We start from the raw sequence: 12,531 nt of genomic DNA, 5'->3' as shown, positions 1-12,531 counted from the left end.
ACCTTGACTCCAGCTTGTGCTTCATCCAGTCCAGCATTTCTCATGATGTACTCTGCATATAAGTTAAATAAGCAGGGTGACAATATACAGCCTTGACATACTCCTTTCCTGATTTGGAACCAGACTGTTGTTCCATGTCCCAATTAACCTATAGATGCACACAAAGATTTATCTCCATGGATAATATTACATTATATTAAAGAATTAGAAACAGTATGAATATCTAGTAGTGATGAACTGGGTTAAAAATAGTCAATTTTATTTTAAAAAGTGAAATGATAAATGACAATGGCCCCCTTGTATTATTGAAAAGAAAACTGTAGGCTTTTAAAGTATATAAATAATTTTTTGTTTTGGTGTGGTTTGTTGGTTATTGAGACAAAGTATCTACCTAATTTATTGTCCAAATCAGCACATTTTTTTAGAGTAAAAGAATACTATTAACAATTAAACCAGGATTAGCATAAAATGAATCTGTTGCCTTGTTTAAACAGCCTTTCCAGTCAACAAGGCAAAGATAATTCTGATGGTCTGGGTTTAATCTGATGTTTAATTCAGCCTTTTAAAATGAAAGTACTTAGAGTTTAAAGCTACTTTTAGTAGTGATTAATAACTCTAAATTTAGACCTATGAGACAGTGTTCTCTGTCTAAGCTTAATTCTATCTAAGCTTAGTTCTATCTAAGCTTAATAAACATACAGATTTTGGTAAAGTGTCTATAAAGAGTTTTTAAAGATATTTTGGAAGAGTGATTATTTTCTATGAAATGATGTTTGATGATAAAGTAGGAAGAGTTCTTTTAGTCTAAGTATCGTTGTAGGCCCTATCCCATTGTCATTTTCTAGGACTGGCAGAAAAGTGACATCTCTCTGAACAGGAATTCTTTATACTGTAATAAAGTTAATATCATTAATTCAGAGATTATGCTTTAAAAAGTATTCCCCAACCTGTGATAAACCATAATGGAAAGGAATATGAAAAAGAATGTATATGTGTATGTATTAGAGAATCACTTTGCTATACAGCAGAAATTAACACAACATTGTAAGTCAGCTATACTTCAATAAAATAGTTTTTTAAAATAATTACTCCCCAAAATATTTTCTTCTCAAATAATCTAGTATCAGCATCCTTTAGCTCAGTTAGAAATAATATCATTTTTAAATTAAAATTGTCTTGACATTCTCTTTTAAACTTATTTTCCTGTGAATTTTTTTCATTTAATAGTTGGCCTTTTTTTAAATACCTACCTTCTTTTCACATAAAGGATAAATCCAGGATATGTTTAAACTGTGAAAATGTAATTGTATAAAAATGCAGTTGTGTTTAAAAGAATGCTTCAATACTAATGATTTAAATTGCAAAATCTTCCTTGTTACAGGATCTTAGTGGAGGTTTGGGAGGGTCATTTTACATAGATTGTTTTGTTTTTAATTGACTGAAAAGTACTGTAAAGTTGAATAACTACAGTAGATCCAGGCTTGTGGAGCAGTATTGAAGACTCCAGAGATCTTGGAGTCAGACTGCCTAAATTCAAATACCTCCTTCAGCATTTACCAACTGTATACCCTTGAGAAAGAAACTTAACATGTCTGGTCTTCAGTTTTCTTATCAATAAAATGGAAATAACAGTGACTGTTCCATAGCCTAGAACAATGACTGGAAAATGGCAAATGGTTAAATGTGAGATATTATTAACATTAATATTTTTATATTATTTAATATTTTATGTTTTTTAATATTTTTATATTAATGTCACTAAGCTGTGTCTGACTCTTTGTGACCCTATGGGCTGCAGCCCGCCAGGCTCCTCTGTCTATGGGATTCTCCAGGTGAGAATACTGGAGTGGGTTGCCATTTCCTTCTCCAGTTATCATCTAAACCATGACATGATTCTGTTCAAAATCATTTAGAGTAAAATCCAGAATCTTTGATTAGACCTGTGAGTCCAACGTGATTTCTTCCTCCCCCAACTCATCTCAAACAACTCTACCGTCACGTACTCTGCTCCAGCCATGCTGGACTCCTTAGTGTTTGGGGAGCAGATGGAATGAAGCAGCTTCCTGCCTCAGTGTTTACAAGTGCTGTTCCCTGGGTGAATGCCCTTCCTCTCCACTTCCAGAGATCTGCTGGGCTCACTGCAGCCCTTTCTCCTCATCAGAGAGGCCTCCCCTGACCATCCTGTATAACACGGCGCACACATGCATTCCTGCCATCACTCTCTAGCCCTCTTACCCTGCTTTATTTTTCTTCGTTGCACTGATTACCACCTAGCAGATTTATCTGTCTCCCCACATTAGAATGTAAGTTCTTAGAGTCTGAGAGAGCTTACCTGCTTTGTCCACTGTTGTTTCCCTACATCTGGAATAGCAACTAGCCTGTTAGATGAGTAGGAAAAAAAAAAAAAAAAATATATATATATATATATATATATATATATACTTAAATGGATTCTTATCCCAGCTTAACACAAATAAACACAAGAGAATTATTTAAATTTTCTTTACTCTAACAAGTTTCTTTAGGAAAATTAGGCTAAGATTAGATCTGAAATAAGGCATTTTTAAGTATTAAAGTTGACTAGGATGCTAAATACAGGACACTCCCCAGTCATGGGTGTGTGCCAGTTGGCCCCAGCTTTCCAGCCGTCTCCAAAGCCCTTCTCTCCCTTCCTCCGCCTCCCAGTGGTGCCCGCTGACAGCTGACACTCTGACCAGCCTGACCCAGCCTGTTCCCGGGCCACTTTCTTCTTACAGTGAAAGTGAGGTCGCTCAGTCGTGTCCGACTCTTTGTGACCCCATGGACTGTAGCCCCCCAGGCTCCTCCGTCCATGGGATTTTCCAGGCAAGAATCCTGGAGTGGGGTGCCATTGCCTTCTCCACTTCTTACAGTAGCCCTTACAGTAAGTAGCCTACTGTCTTGCAGCTTAATTAGTTTCATCTTGGGCCATCCTGTTAGTTTTTAAAATTACTATTTTTTTTTAATTATTTAATTAAGTTTTGGCGTCACTGGGTCTTTGTTGCTGTGCAGCGCTTTCTCTCGTTGTGGCGAGCAGGGGCTACTCTCCAGTTGCAGTGAGCACGTGGGTTTCTCATTGCCTTGGCTTCTCGTTGCAGGGAACAGACTCTAGAATGCGGGCTCAGTACTTGTGGCACAGGGGCTCAGTTGCCACGTGGCACATGGAATCTTCCCCCACCCGGGAAGCAATGCAGATCCCCTGATTGACAGGCAGATTTTTAACCATGGGACCTCCGGGGAAGTCCTGGGCTATCTTTTCTCTTGTGCATCTTGTGCATTTTCTCTCTTTAACATCTTTGCTCTTTCTTCTTCTTTTGTTATTAACCAGTTATCTCAAATAGTTCTCTTCCTTTCTTTACTTGTCATTCTTTCTCAAAAAAAGTCCCTGATGATGGATGGTTGGCAGAAGATTAGGACTTGTAATATGCCCCTTCCAAGGAAATGGAAGATACAGTTTTTTTAATTAAGTTATAGTGGCTCAGACGGTAAAGCATCTGTCTACAATGTGGGAGACCCTGGTTCGAGCCCTGGGTTGGGAAGATCCCCTGGAGAAGGAAATGGCAGCCCACTCCAGTATTCTTGCCTGGAAAATCCCATGGACTGCAGAGCTTGGTAGGCTACCGTCCATGGGGTCGCAAAGAGTCGGACACAACTGAGCAACTTCACTTTCATATGTAAAACAAGTCCCTTTAGAAAATTTATATTAGAGGCCTTTGTCTACTTCCTTGCTGCTGCTGCTGCTAAGTCGCTTCAGTCGTGTCCGACTCTCTGCAACCCCATAGATGGCAGCCCATCAGGCTCCCCTGTCCCTGGGATTATCCAGGCAAGAACACTGGGGTGGGTTGCCATTTCCTTCTCCAATGCATGAAAGGGAAAAGTGAAAGTGAAGTCGCTCAGTCGTGTCTGACTCTTAGCGACCCCATGGACTGCAGCCTACCAGGCTCCTTCATCCATGGGATTTTCCAGGCAAGAGTACTGGAGTTGGGTGCCATTGCCTTCTCCAGTCTACTTCCTTATTCTCTTTTAATTAATCCGTTTCCTGACATACCTTTATGTGTGGGCTCAGTTGTGGCCAACTCTTTGCAACCCCATGGACTGTGGCCCACCAGGCTCCTCTGTCCATGGAATTTTCCACCCAAGAATACTGGAGTGGCTTGCCATTTCCCTCTCCAGGAGATTTTCCCAACCCAGGGACTGAACCTGGGTCTCCTGCATTGACAGGTGAATTCTTTACCACTGAGCCATCTGGGAAGCTCACTTAAATATGTACAGTCAAGCTAAAATAATTTTATTATTCAATTTTGTTTAATTTCTAGCATTGCAGATATATTACTTTCTATTTTTCATTGGAAATATAATTATTTCTAAATTAATGTTTCTAAAAACATGGAACATTGAAACCAGAGAAACTGTGGGGGAGGCAACTGCAGACTCCCTTTGGAACTACCCCAAGTCCCCAGCCATAATTAACTGTATTTTTTTTTTTTTTTCATGGCTTGCAAGATCTTAGTTTTCCTACCAGGGATTGAACCTGGGTGCATGGCAGTGAAATCACAAGAGTCCTAACCACTGGACTGCCAGTGAATTCCCTATTTTTCTATAGGAAAAAGATAGCTTGAATTCCAAGCAAATGGAAAATCCCATGGATGGAGGAGCCTGGAAGGCTGCAGTCCATGGGGTCGCTGAGGGTTGGACATGACTGAGCGACTTCACTTTCACTTTTCCCTTTCATACATTGGAGAAGGAAATGGCAACCCACTCCAGTGTTCTTGCCTGGAGAATCCCAGGGACGAGGGAGCCTGGTGGGCTGCCGTCTGTGGGGTCGCACAGAGTCGGACACGACTGAAGTGACTCAGCAGCAGCCTCTTTTTTAAGTTAGACATTTCTTATGCTTTGTTTTTTGTATCTATATTTGATACGGAAAAAATAGATTATTTTTCTCTAAATCAGTATGATCCAGGATTTCCCAACATATGTTCTGCAAAATATTAGTCCCTCAAGATGCTACTTAGGAATAAACAGAAATTCTGTCATCAGATGGGATGACATGGGATACATGGCACACTGTATACCTTGAAGATTTATGATACATATCAGCAATACATTTACATCTACACAAAATTTATATATTTAATTTTAACCATTGTTGGCAAACATATGTAACTACTAGACTCCATTCTCATATACATTTTGTTAATATTCTGTGGAACAAATCTGAGAGATACCTGGGATCTCTTAATCATTCAGAAATGAAGGACTTATGATATTAACTAATATTTATTGAGGATTTCCTATGTGTCAGGCACTATTCCTCAGAATTTTACTTAAGTTATCAGATTTAAACCTAAAATAGATCTGTGAAATACAGGCACTATTATTATTTCCCTTTTACAGATGAAGAAACTGAGGTTCAAATGGTTAACAACATGCCCAAAGTCACAAGGCTGGGAAGTAAGCATTTGAGTCTAGGCAATTTACAAAATCTATATATAATCTCTAGTCTCTGTGACCTTTAATGATGTCATTTATCAATGTTCAACGAATGAAAGAATGACTTATTTTAAAATCCTGTGTTATTTTGTGACTTCCCTGGCAGCCCAGTGGTTAAGACTCCATGACTCCAATGCAGGGGGCACAGGTTCCACCCCCTGGTCAGGGATCATCCTGCATGCTACGGGATGCAATTTAAAAAAAAATAGTCTTATTTTTGTCATGTAGATATTGCTGGAATTCCTCTGCCTCAGAACCTGAGCGGATACTCTCTGCTGCCATCATCATCAGAAATGTTTAAGAATGAACAAAAATTAAAAAACCTACACCCACCCTGGATTCTGAGTGAATTCCATGGATGCAATGTAAATGCTTCCACCTACATGCTTCGAACTAACCAATGGAAGTATATAGCCTACTCTGATGGCGCTTCAGTATTGCCTCAACTCTTCAGTAAGTTTGCTGATATTATTTTTTAGGTAGAGATTATTTTTAATGAGTTGACCTATACAGTATTTGCTCAAGAGAGCCAATAATCTCTGTTCAGATGGTTGGATGGCATCACCGACTCGATGGACGTGAATTTGAGTAAGCTCCGGGAGTTGGTGATGGGCAGGGAAGTCTGGCAGTGGCAGTCCATGGGGTCGCAAGAGTCTAACTTGACTGAGCAACTGAACCAAATCTTTGTTAAAGTAAATAAATACCTGCAGTTTCTCACACTGAGTTGATTTACAAAACATTGCCCTGGAGAGAAGCCACTTCTTTGAAAATCAGCATCTGAATTCCAAAGCAAGTGCCCTAAGGCTTTTGATCTGGGTCTCAAGACTGACACAGCTGTATTCTCTGATCAAGATGTCTTCTGATATTCATGGTTATCTTCCCCAATCAGTTGTCAGCGCCCTCTCATTGTACCTCGGATTCAGTTGTTCTGGAAGATTAACTCCTATCTTATGGAGGCTGACATCCTACATTTATTATTTATTATTTAACGTTCCCCTCAGCCCTGCAAGATGATGTGTTGTGTGCTCAGTCGCTTCAGTTGTGTCTGACTCTTTGCAACCCATGCACCATAGCCTGCCAGGCTCTTCTGTCCAGGGGATTTTCCCGACAAGAATACTGCAGTGGGTTACCATGACCTCTTCTGGGGAATCTTCCCGACCCAGGAATTGAACCTGCATCTCCTGCATCGCAGATGGATTCTTTACCTGCTGGGCCATTGGGGAATCCCCTCCAAGATGATATTATCATCCTTATTTTATAGAGAAGACTAGGGTTCAGATACCTATGCAAAGTCTCATAGCTAAGAAGTGGAAAAGCTTGGGATTTCAAACCAGATCTGACTCCAAAATCCATGCTCCTTCTCCCCTACAAAAACGTGGTAGAATCACTACTCTGAATTTGTTTTCAAGCAGCATTATTAGATTTATGGTTTTACTTATTCTTTGCCACCTTTTTGCACATAAAATGTGCTAAAGCTATTTTTAATATTCCTTTCTCCCTAAGTTTTTTCCCAGTTATAAATGCCAAAATTATTAATTCAAAATAATTCTTTAGAGGCTGAATTGATTGACCCGTCCTTAACTCTAAAAGGAGGAGATTCTTGGCTTCAAAAATGTACCTAAGTTTTCATTCTGTTGAGTAATGGGCATCTCTTGTTCATTCATTGCTTATGTTCTGCAAAAAGCAGATGTGACTATGAAAAGAATCAGTGGGGGAGCCTGCCTTTCCTGTATTCTCTAGGGTTTATTCACTGCTTCCCTTTCTCAGAGAGGTGCCATCTGAAATCACCCAGCAAAATCATGCGTGTCATCAGCAATCTTCTGGCTAATGCACTCAAATAAGCCTGGAGGGGTTTTTCTCTCACTGCGCACTCATTATTCATTTACTGTCTCAGGCAAATTGTCATAAGAGCTTCAATTTGCTCTTTTTCCAACTAGGTTGGCATTCTAGTTATATCTTCTGTCTTCCTACATTGTAGGTCAAAGGAGTGTTTATGTTATCTGAAATGTTTATCATTATTTTCTCGATGGTAGTGATTGAGAGTTCTTATTTCCATGCCTATTTGCTGAAATAGTATCACTGAATGTAATTTTCAAAAATCCAAGCACGGGTTGCAAATGTATTTAAAAGCAAACAGAAACCTAGGAGTAAGGGAAGTTGCAAGAACATGACTCGGCTATATAAAGAATTCTACAGCTGGAACGTTTGGGCCTGTTGAAATGTAACAATATAAGCATTAATATATATATTTTTTGCACGTCAAAGTAAGCAAAGTATCAAAAGCAGAAAGCACTGAGGCTAAGCCAGCCTACTAGTTTGACTGTTTCTGCCATCTAAGAATAGATAAAGGGGAAAATGTGATAGAAGGATAACGATAAGAAGGAAGAGACCTACATTTAGAAAGGTGTTTAACTCTTGGTATATTAAGTTTCCATTTATACCACCCTTCAGCTTACTACACTAAGAACTGAAAAGAAAAATAAACTATACTGCATTATCCACTACAGAGTAATGAAATTCTAAAAAATGTTTTTTAAGCAGGTAACTGTTTTGACAGTTATTCAATTTTTTTTTTCTTTCAGATCTTTCCTCAGATCCAGATGAATTAACAAATATTGCTGCAAAGTTTCCAGAAGTTACTTCTTCGTTGGATCAGAAGCTTCGTTCCATTATTAACTACCCTAAGGTTTCTGCTTCTGTCCACCAGTACAATAAAGAGCAGTTTATCAAGTGGAAACAAAGTATAGGGCAAAACTATTCAAATGTCATAGCAAACCTTAGGTGGCACCAGGACTGGCTGAAAAAACCAAAGAAGTATGAAAATGCCATCGATCAGTGGCTTAAATCCCACTCTGATGCAAAAACAATTTGAACAAAAAAGAGAAAAGAATGTTTTAGAGCTATATAGAAATATGTTATAAAATCATGATTCATTATGCATTTGAAATGTTAGTTTTAATAATTACTGATTTTAAAGAATGTACTCTTTTAAAATAAGATACCAATCATTATAGAATAATATATTTTCAAAATGATTACTTCTACTGCTGCTGCTAACTCGCTTCAATCGTGTCCAACTCTGTGCAACCCCATAAACGGGAGCCCACCAGGCTCCCCCGTCCCTAGGATTCTCCAGGCAAGAACACTGGAGTGGGTTGCCATTTCCTTCTGCAATGCATGAAAGTGAAAAGTGAAAGCGAAGTCGCTCAGTTGTGTCTGACTCTTAGCGACCCCATGGACTGCAGCCCACCAGGCTCCTCCGTCCATGGAATTTTCCAGGCAAGAGTACTGCAGTGGGGTGCCAAATGATTACTATCAAGACCTTATTCTTAGCAACTTCTAACAACTTAATGGGAGTATTAAAAGGATGGAAACAAATACTAGAACATAAAGTTGTGTTCCTCTGAATATTATGGAATATAGAATATTGTAACAAGTATTAAAATTATTACTTATGAACTATAAAATAGTTACTTTTGAGTATCCGATGGTGTCTGATGAGTTATTTTTATCTGATTGGACATAGGTCATTTGAATGTATTTGATGGGAGAATTTGGAGTATTTTATGGGACACAGACCATGGATATGGCTGGTTTTATTTTTTTTAATAGGCAAAATATATGCACAAGGCATAAATTTCAAAAAGGTACTAAAGGGTTAACAATGAGTGTGAAGTCTCTTTTCCAATCCCTCAACCATCCAGCTCCCCTTTTTGGAGACAACTACTTTAACCACCTTCCTATGTATCCTTTGAGAGACAGCACTCCTCCACCCCAACAAATGGTAGCATACCATGCAAAATGTTCCACAGCTTGCTCTCTTTTTCTTCACTTTAACAAAGACACCTAGAAGTGAAATTGCTGGGGCAAGACTATATCTAGCAAAATTACTCTAGACACTACTATATTACCCCTACAAACATTATATCAATTTATACTCCTACTAGAAACATGTGTCCTCACATTTATTGCCAATTGGGCAGATAAAAGATATCTTATTGTTATTTTCCTTACTATGTGTAAAGTAGATCATATTTTCATATATTTAATAGCCATTGGAATTTTCTTTACTATGACCTTTTCTATTTCTATACTTTGCCTAGTTTCTGTTGGATATTTGTCTTTTTTATTACATACTTTAGATATTAGCTCTCTGTCTGTTAGAGAAGCTGCAAATATCTTTTTCCTTTTCATAATTTGTATTTTGACTAGTGCCCTAGTGTTTGTTGACATGTAGAAATTGGTATTTTCATGCAGTCCGATTTATGAATCCTTGATTTTGTGGCTTTGGGATTTTGTGTCATATTTAGAATGGCTTTTCCTACCTATCTTCATTTAGAGTTTTATTTTTCACTCTTAGGTTTTTAACCCATGGGAATGTATTACATATTAGAGATCTAACTTTAGCTTGTTTTTTTTTTAAGATGACCACCCAATTGACCTCTTATTGAGAAAAGTAATATTTATTCCATCAGTTAGAAAATGCCACTTTGCTATATAACAACTTTTACTGAATAAATGATCTTTTCGTCTATTGATCTGAAATGACATTTTTATTATATACAAGGCGCACTGACATTTGGGTACTTTCAAAACATTTCTTACTTTGCAGTGGACCATTCTATTTTGTTTATAAATGGGGTAGGCAATATCTGGTAGGACTGTTTCCCATGAATCAGTTTTCTTTTTCAGAATTGTCCAGGCTATTCTTGCTTATTTATTTTTCTCATATAAATCTAGAATCAACCTGTCCAGTTCCAAAAATGAAAAATCTTGGTAGTGTTTTTATGATATCATATTAAGTGTATAGCCTAAATTAGAACTGAATTTTTTATGATATTCAGTTATTCTAAAGAATATAGTATACTTTCCCCTTTAAGATTTCTTTATATCACTCAGCAGTATTCTAAGTTTTCTTCATGTAATCAGTTTCTTCATAGACATTTTTAGAAAGTAAGGACCTTTAAAAAATGCCACCTAGGCCTCATCCCTGTGCTTCCCAGGTAGCACCAGTGGTAAAGAACCCACCTGCCAACGCAGAAGACATAAGAGACATGGGTTCAATCCCTGGGTCGGGAAGTTCCCCTGGAGAAGGACGTGGCAACCCACTCCAGTATTCTTGCGTGGAGAATCCCATGGACAGAGGAACTTGGCTGGCTACAGTCCATGGGGCCGCAAAGAGTCAGACATGACTGAAACGGCTTCACTCAGACCCCATCCCACAACAGTGGGATTAGAATTCCAGGATGGTTCTTGCTGCTGTTTTGTCTGTTAAGCCGCCCAGCAGATGACCCTAATGTGTAGCCAGAGGTGACTTTATTCCTAGCTATTTTATCATTTGATGGTATTTTATCATCTGTGCTATTTTAAATAGATGCTTCTTCCATTGTATCTTCTAACCAGTTATTTATATATGCAAACTCTATGTCTATATATTTACTTTATGCCAACAATACAATATATTTTTGTACCAGTAGTTTTCCAGTTGGTATCTTATATTCTTCAGGTAAAAAGTCTATCTGCAAATAACAATTTTACCTTATTTCCTTTTTTTTTTTTTAACCTAACTTCCCTTTTCAAACTGTCTTAGAAGTTTTCTTCATGAGCCAGTTGATCTCCTTTGTTTATTGTTCTTCAGTGAATTTGTATGAGCTTATCTTTGCATTTATGTATGAATTTCTCAGAAATAAATTTCACTTCAGATGTATTCTGAAGTAAAACTATTAAGAGAAAGATTTCAGTACTAGATTATTGAGGTTAAAATTAAAATATACAAATCTACCTCCTATCTCCTAACGGAACCTAAGGGATATAAAAATATCTAACATGTAGTCTATATGTTATTATAGGGAAAAATAAAGCAATAATAATAGAAATGTGATTCTGAAAACATGGGCATATAAAGATAAATATAATCCACCTCATTCTATTCAAACCCTTTAAGATGCATTCATTGTTAGAATTTACCAAGCATCTACAATGTTTTAATCATATTCAACATAGCTTCTCTGGTGACTCAGTTGGTAAAGCATCTGCTTTCAATGCAGGAAACTGCCTGCAATGTAGGAGACCCAGGTTCGATCCCTGGGTTGGGAAGATCCCCAGAGAAGAAAATGGCAACCACTCCAGTATTCTTGCCTGGGAAATCCCACGCGTAGAGGAACTCGATGAACTACATGGGGTCACAAGGGTCAGACACGACTTAGTGACTAAACCACCACCACCAATATAGGATCATAATTAGGTAAAATTATGTTTTAGGACTGTATCTAATCCAAAATGGTATCTTAACAACCAAGAAAGCAAAAAATAAAAAAAAAGAAAAACTTGCAAAACCAAGACAAATCATCTAGTGCCAGAGTCTGAGAGGACCTGACACTCATCAATAGCTGGATTGAGGACAATCTTTGGGCTTAATCTTTTACTGCCACCACCCTCTTCCAGTCCACCACCATCTGTTGTTTGGAGTTTTGCAATAGCCTCCTAGGAGGTCTCCCTGAGCCTGCCCTTGGCTTTCCTCAGTCTCTTCTCAACATAGCTGTCAGAGTGATTCTGTTAAGATAGAGCAGATCACACTGATGGATACTCAAACCTTCCACTGGTTTCTCACTTTACTCTGTAAAGACCTGTTGACTGAAAAAAAAAAAAAGCACAGCCTAGAAGTCGAGAATTATATTTTATTGGCAGACTTGCTGAGGACCTAAGCCCAGCAAGCAGCCTCTCAGATAGCTGTGAGGGAGAGACTGCCCCAAAGAGGTAAGGGAAGAGCCAGGTTATATAGGAGTTTTTGCAACAAAAAAGCAGGCAGTAGGAACATCAAAAGACTATGTTAATTAGAGAAAAACAGACATTCTAAGTTAATAAATTTAGCACTTGTCTATGTACTGTTATTGTTCTTCAGTTGCTCAGTCGTGTCCAACTCTGCAACCCCACTGATTACAGCACACCAGGCTTCCCTGTCTGTCACGATCTCCCAGAGGTTGCTCAAACTCATGTCCATTGAATCGGTGATGCCATCCAACC

The 12,531-nt window shown here is 38.3% G+C and overlaps 1 protein-coding gene across 1 annotated transcript in view; it reads left to right on the top strand.

The window, feature by feature from the left end:
- Positions 1 to 8,607, top strand: part of ARSK (arylsulfatase family member K) — a 56,490-nt gene extending 47,883 nt beyond the window's left edge. The window contains exons 7-8 of the mRNA XM_006080258.4: positions 5,737 to 5,961; positions 8,091 to 8,607. Of these exons, the coding sequence (XP_006080320.4) occupies positions 5,737 to 5,961; positions 8,091 to 8,380 (515 nt within the window). The 3' untranslated portion in view covers positions 8,381 to 8,607. The remainder of the gene's footprint in view (positions 1 to 5,736; positions 5,962 to 8,090) is intronic.
- The last annotated feature ends 3,924 nt before the right edge of the window (positions 8,608 to 12,531 follow it).

This window comes from Bubalus bubalis, chromosome 9, assembly GCF_019923935.1.
Source record: "Bubalus bubalis isolate 160015118507 breed Murrah chromosome 9, NDDB_SH_1, whole genome shotgun sequence".
NCBI lineage: Eukaryota > Metazoa > Chordata > Mammalia > Artiodactyla > Bovidae > Bubalus > Bubalus bubalis.
The sequence above is the reverse complement of the archived record's forward strand: the minus strand, read 5'-3'. Positions and strand labels throughout refer to the sequence as shown.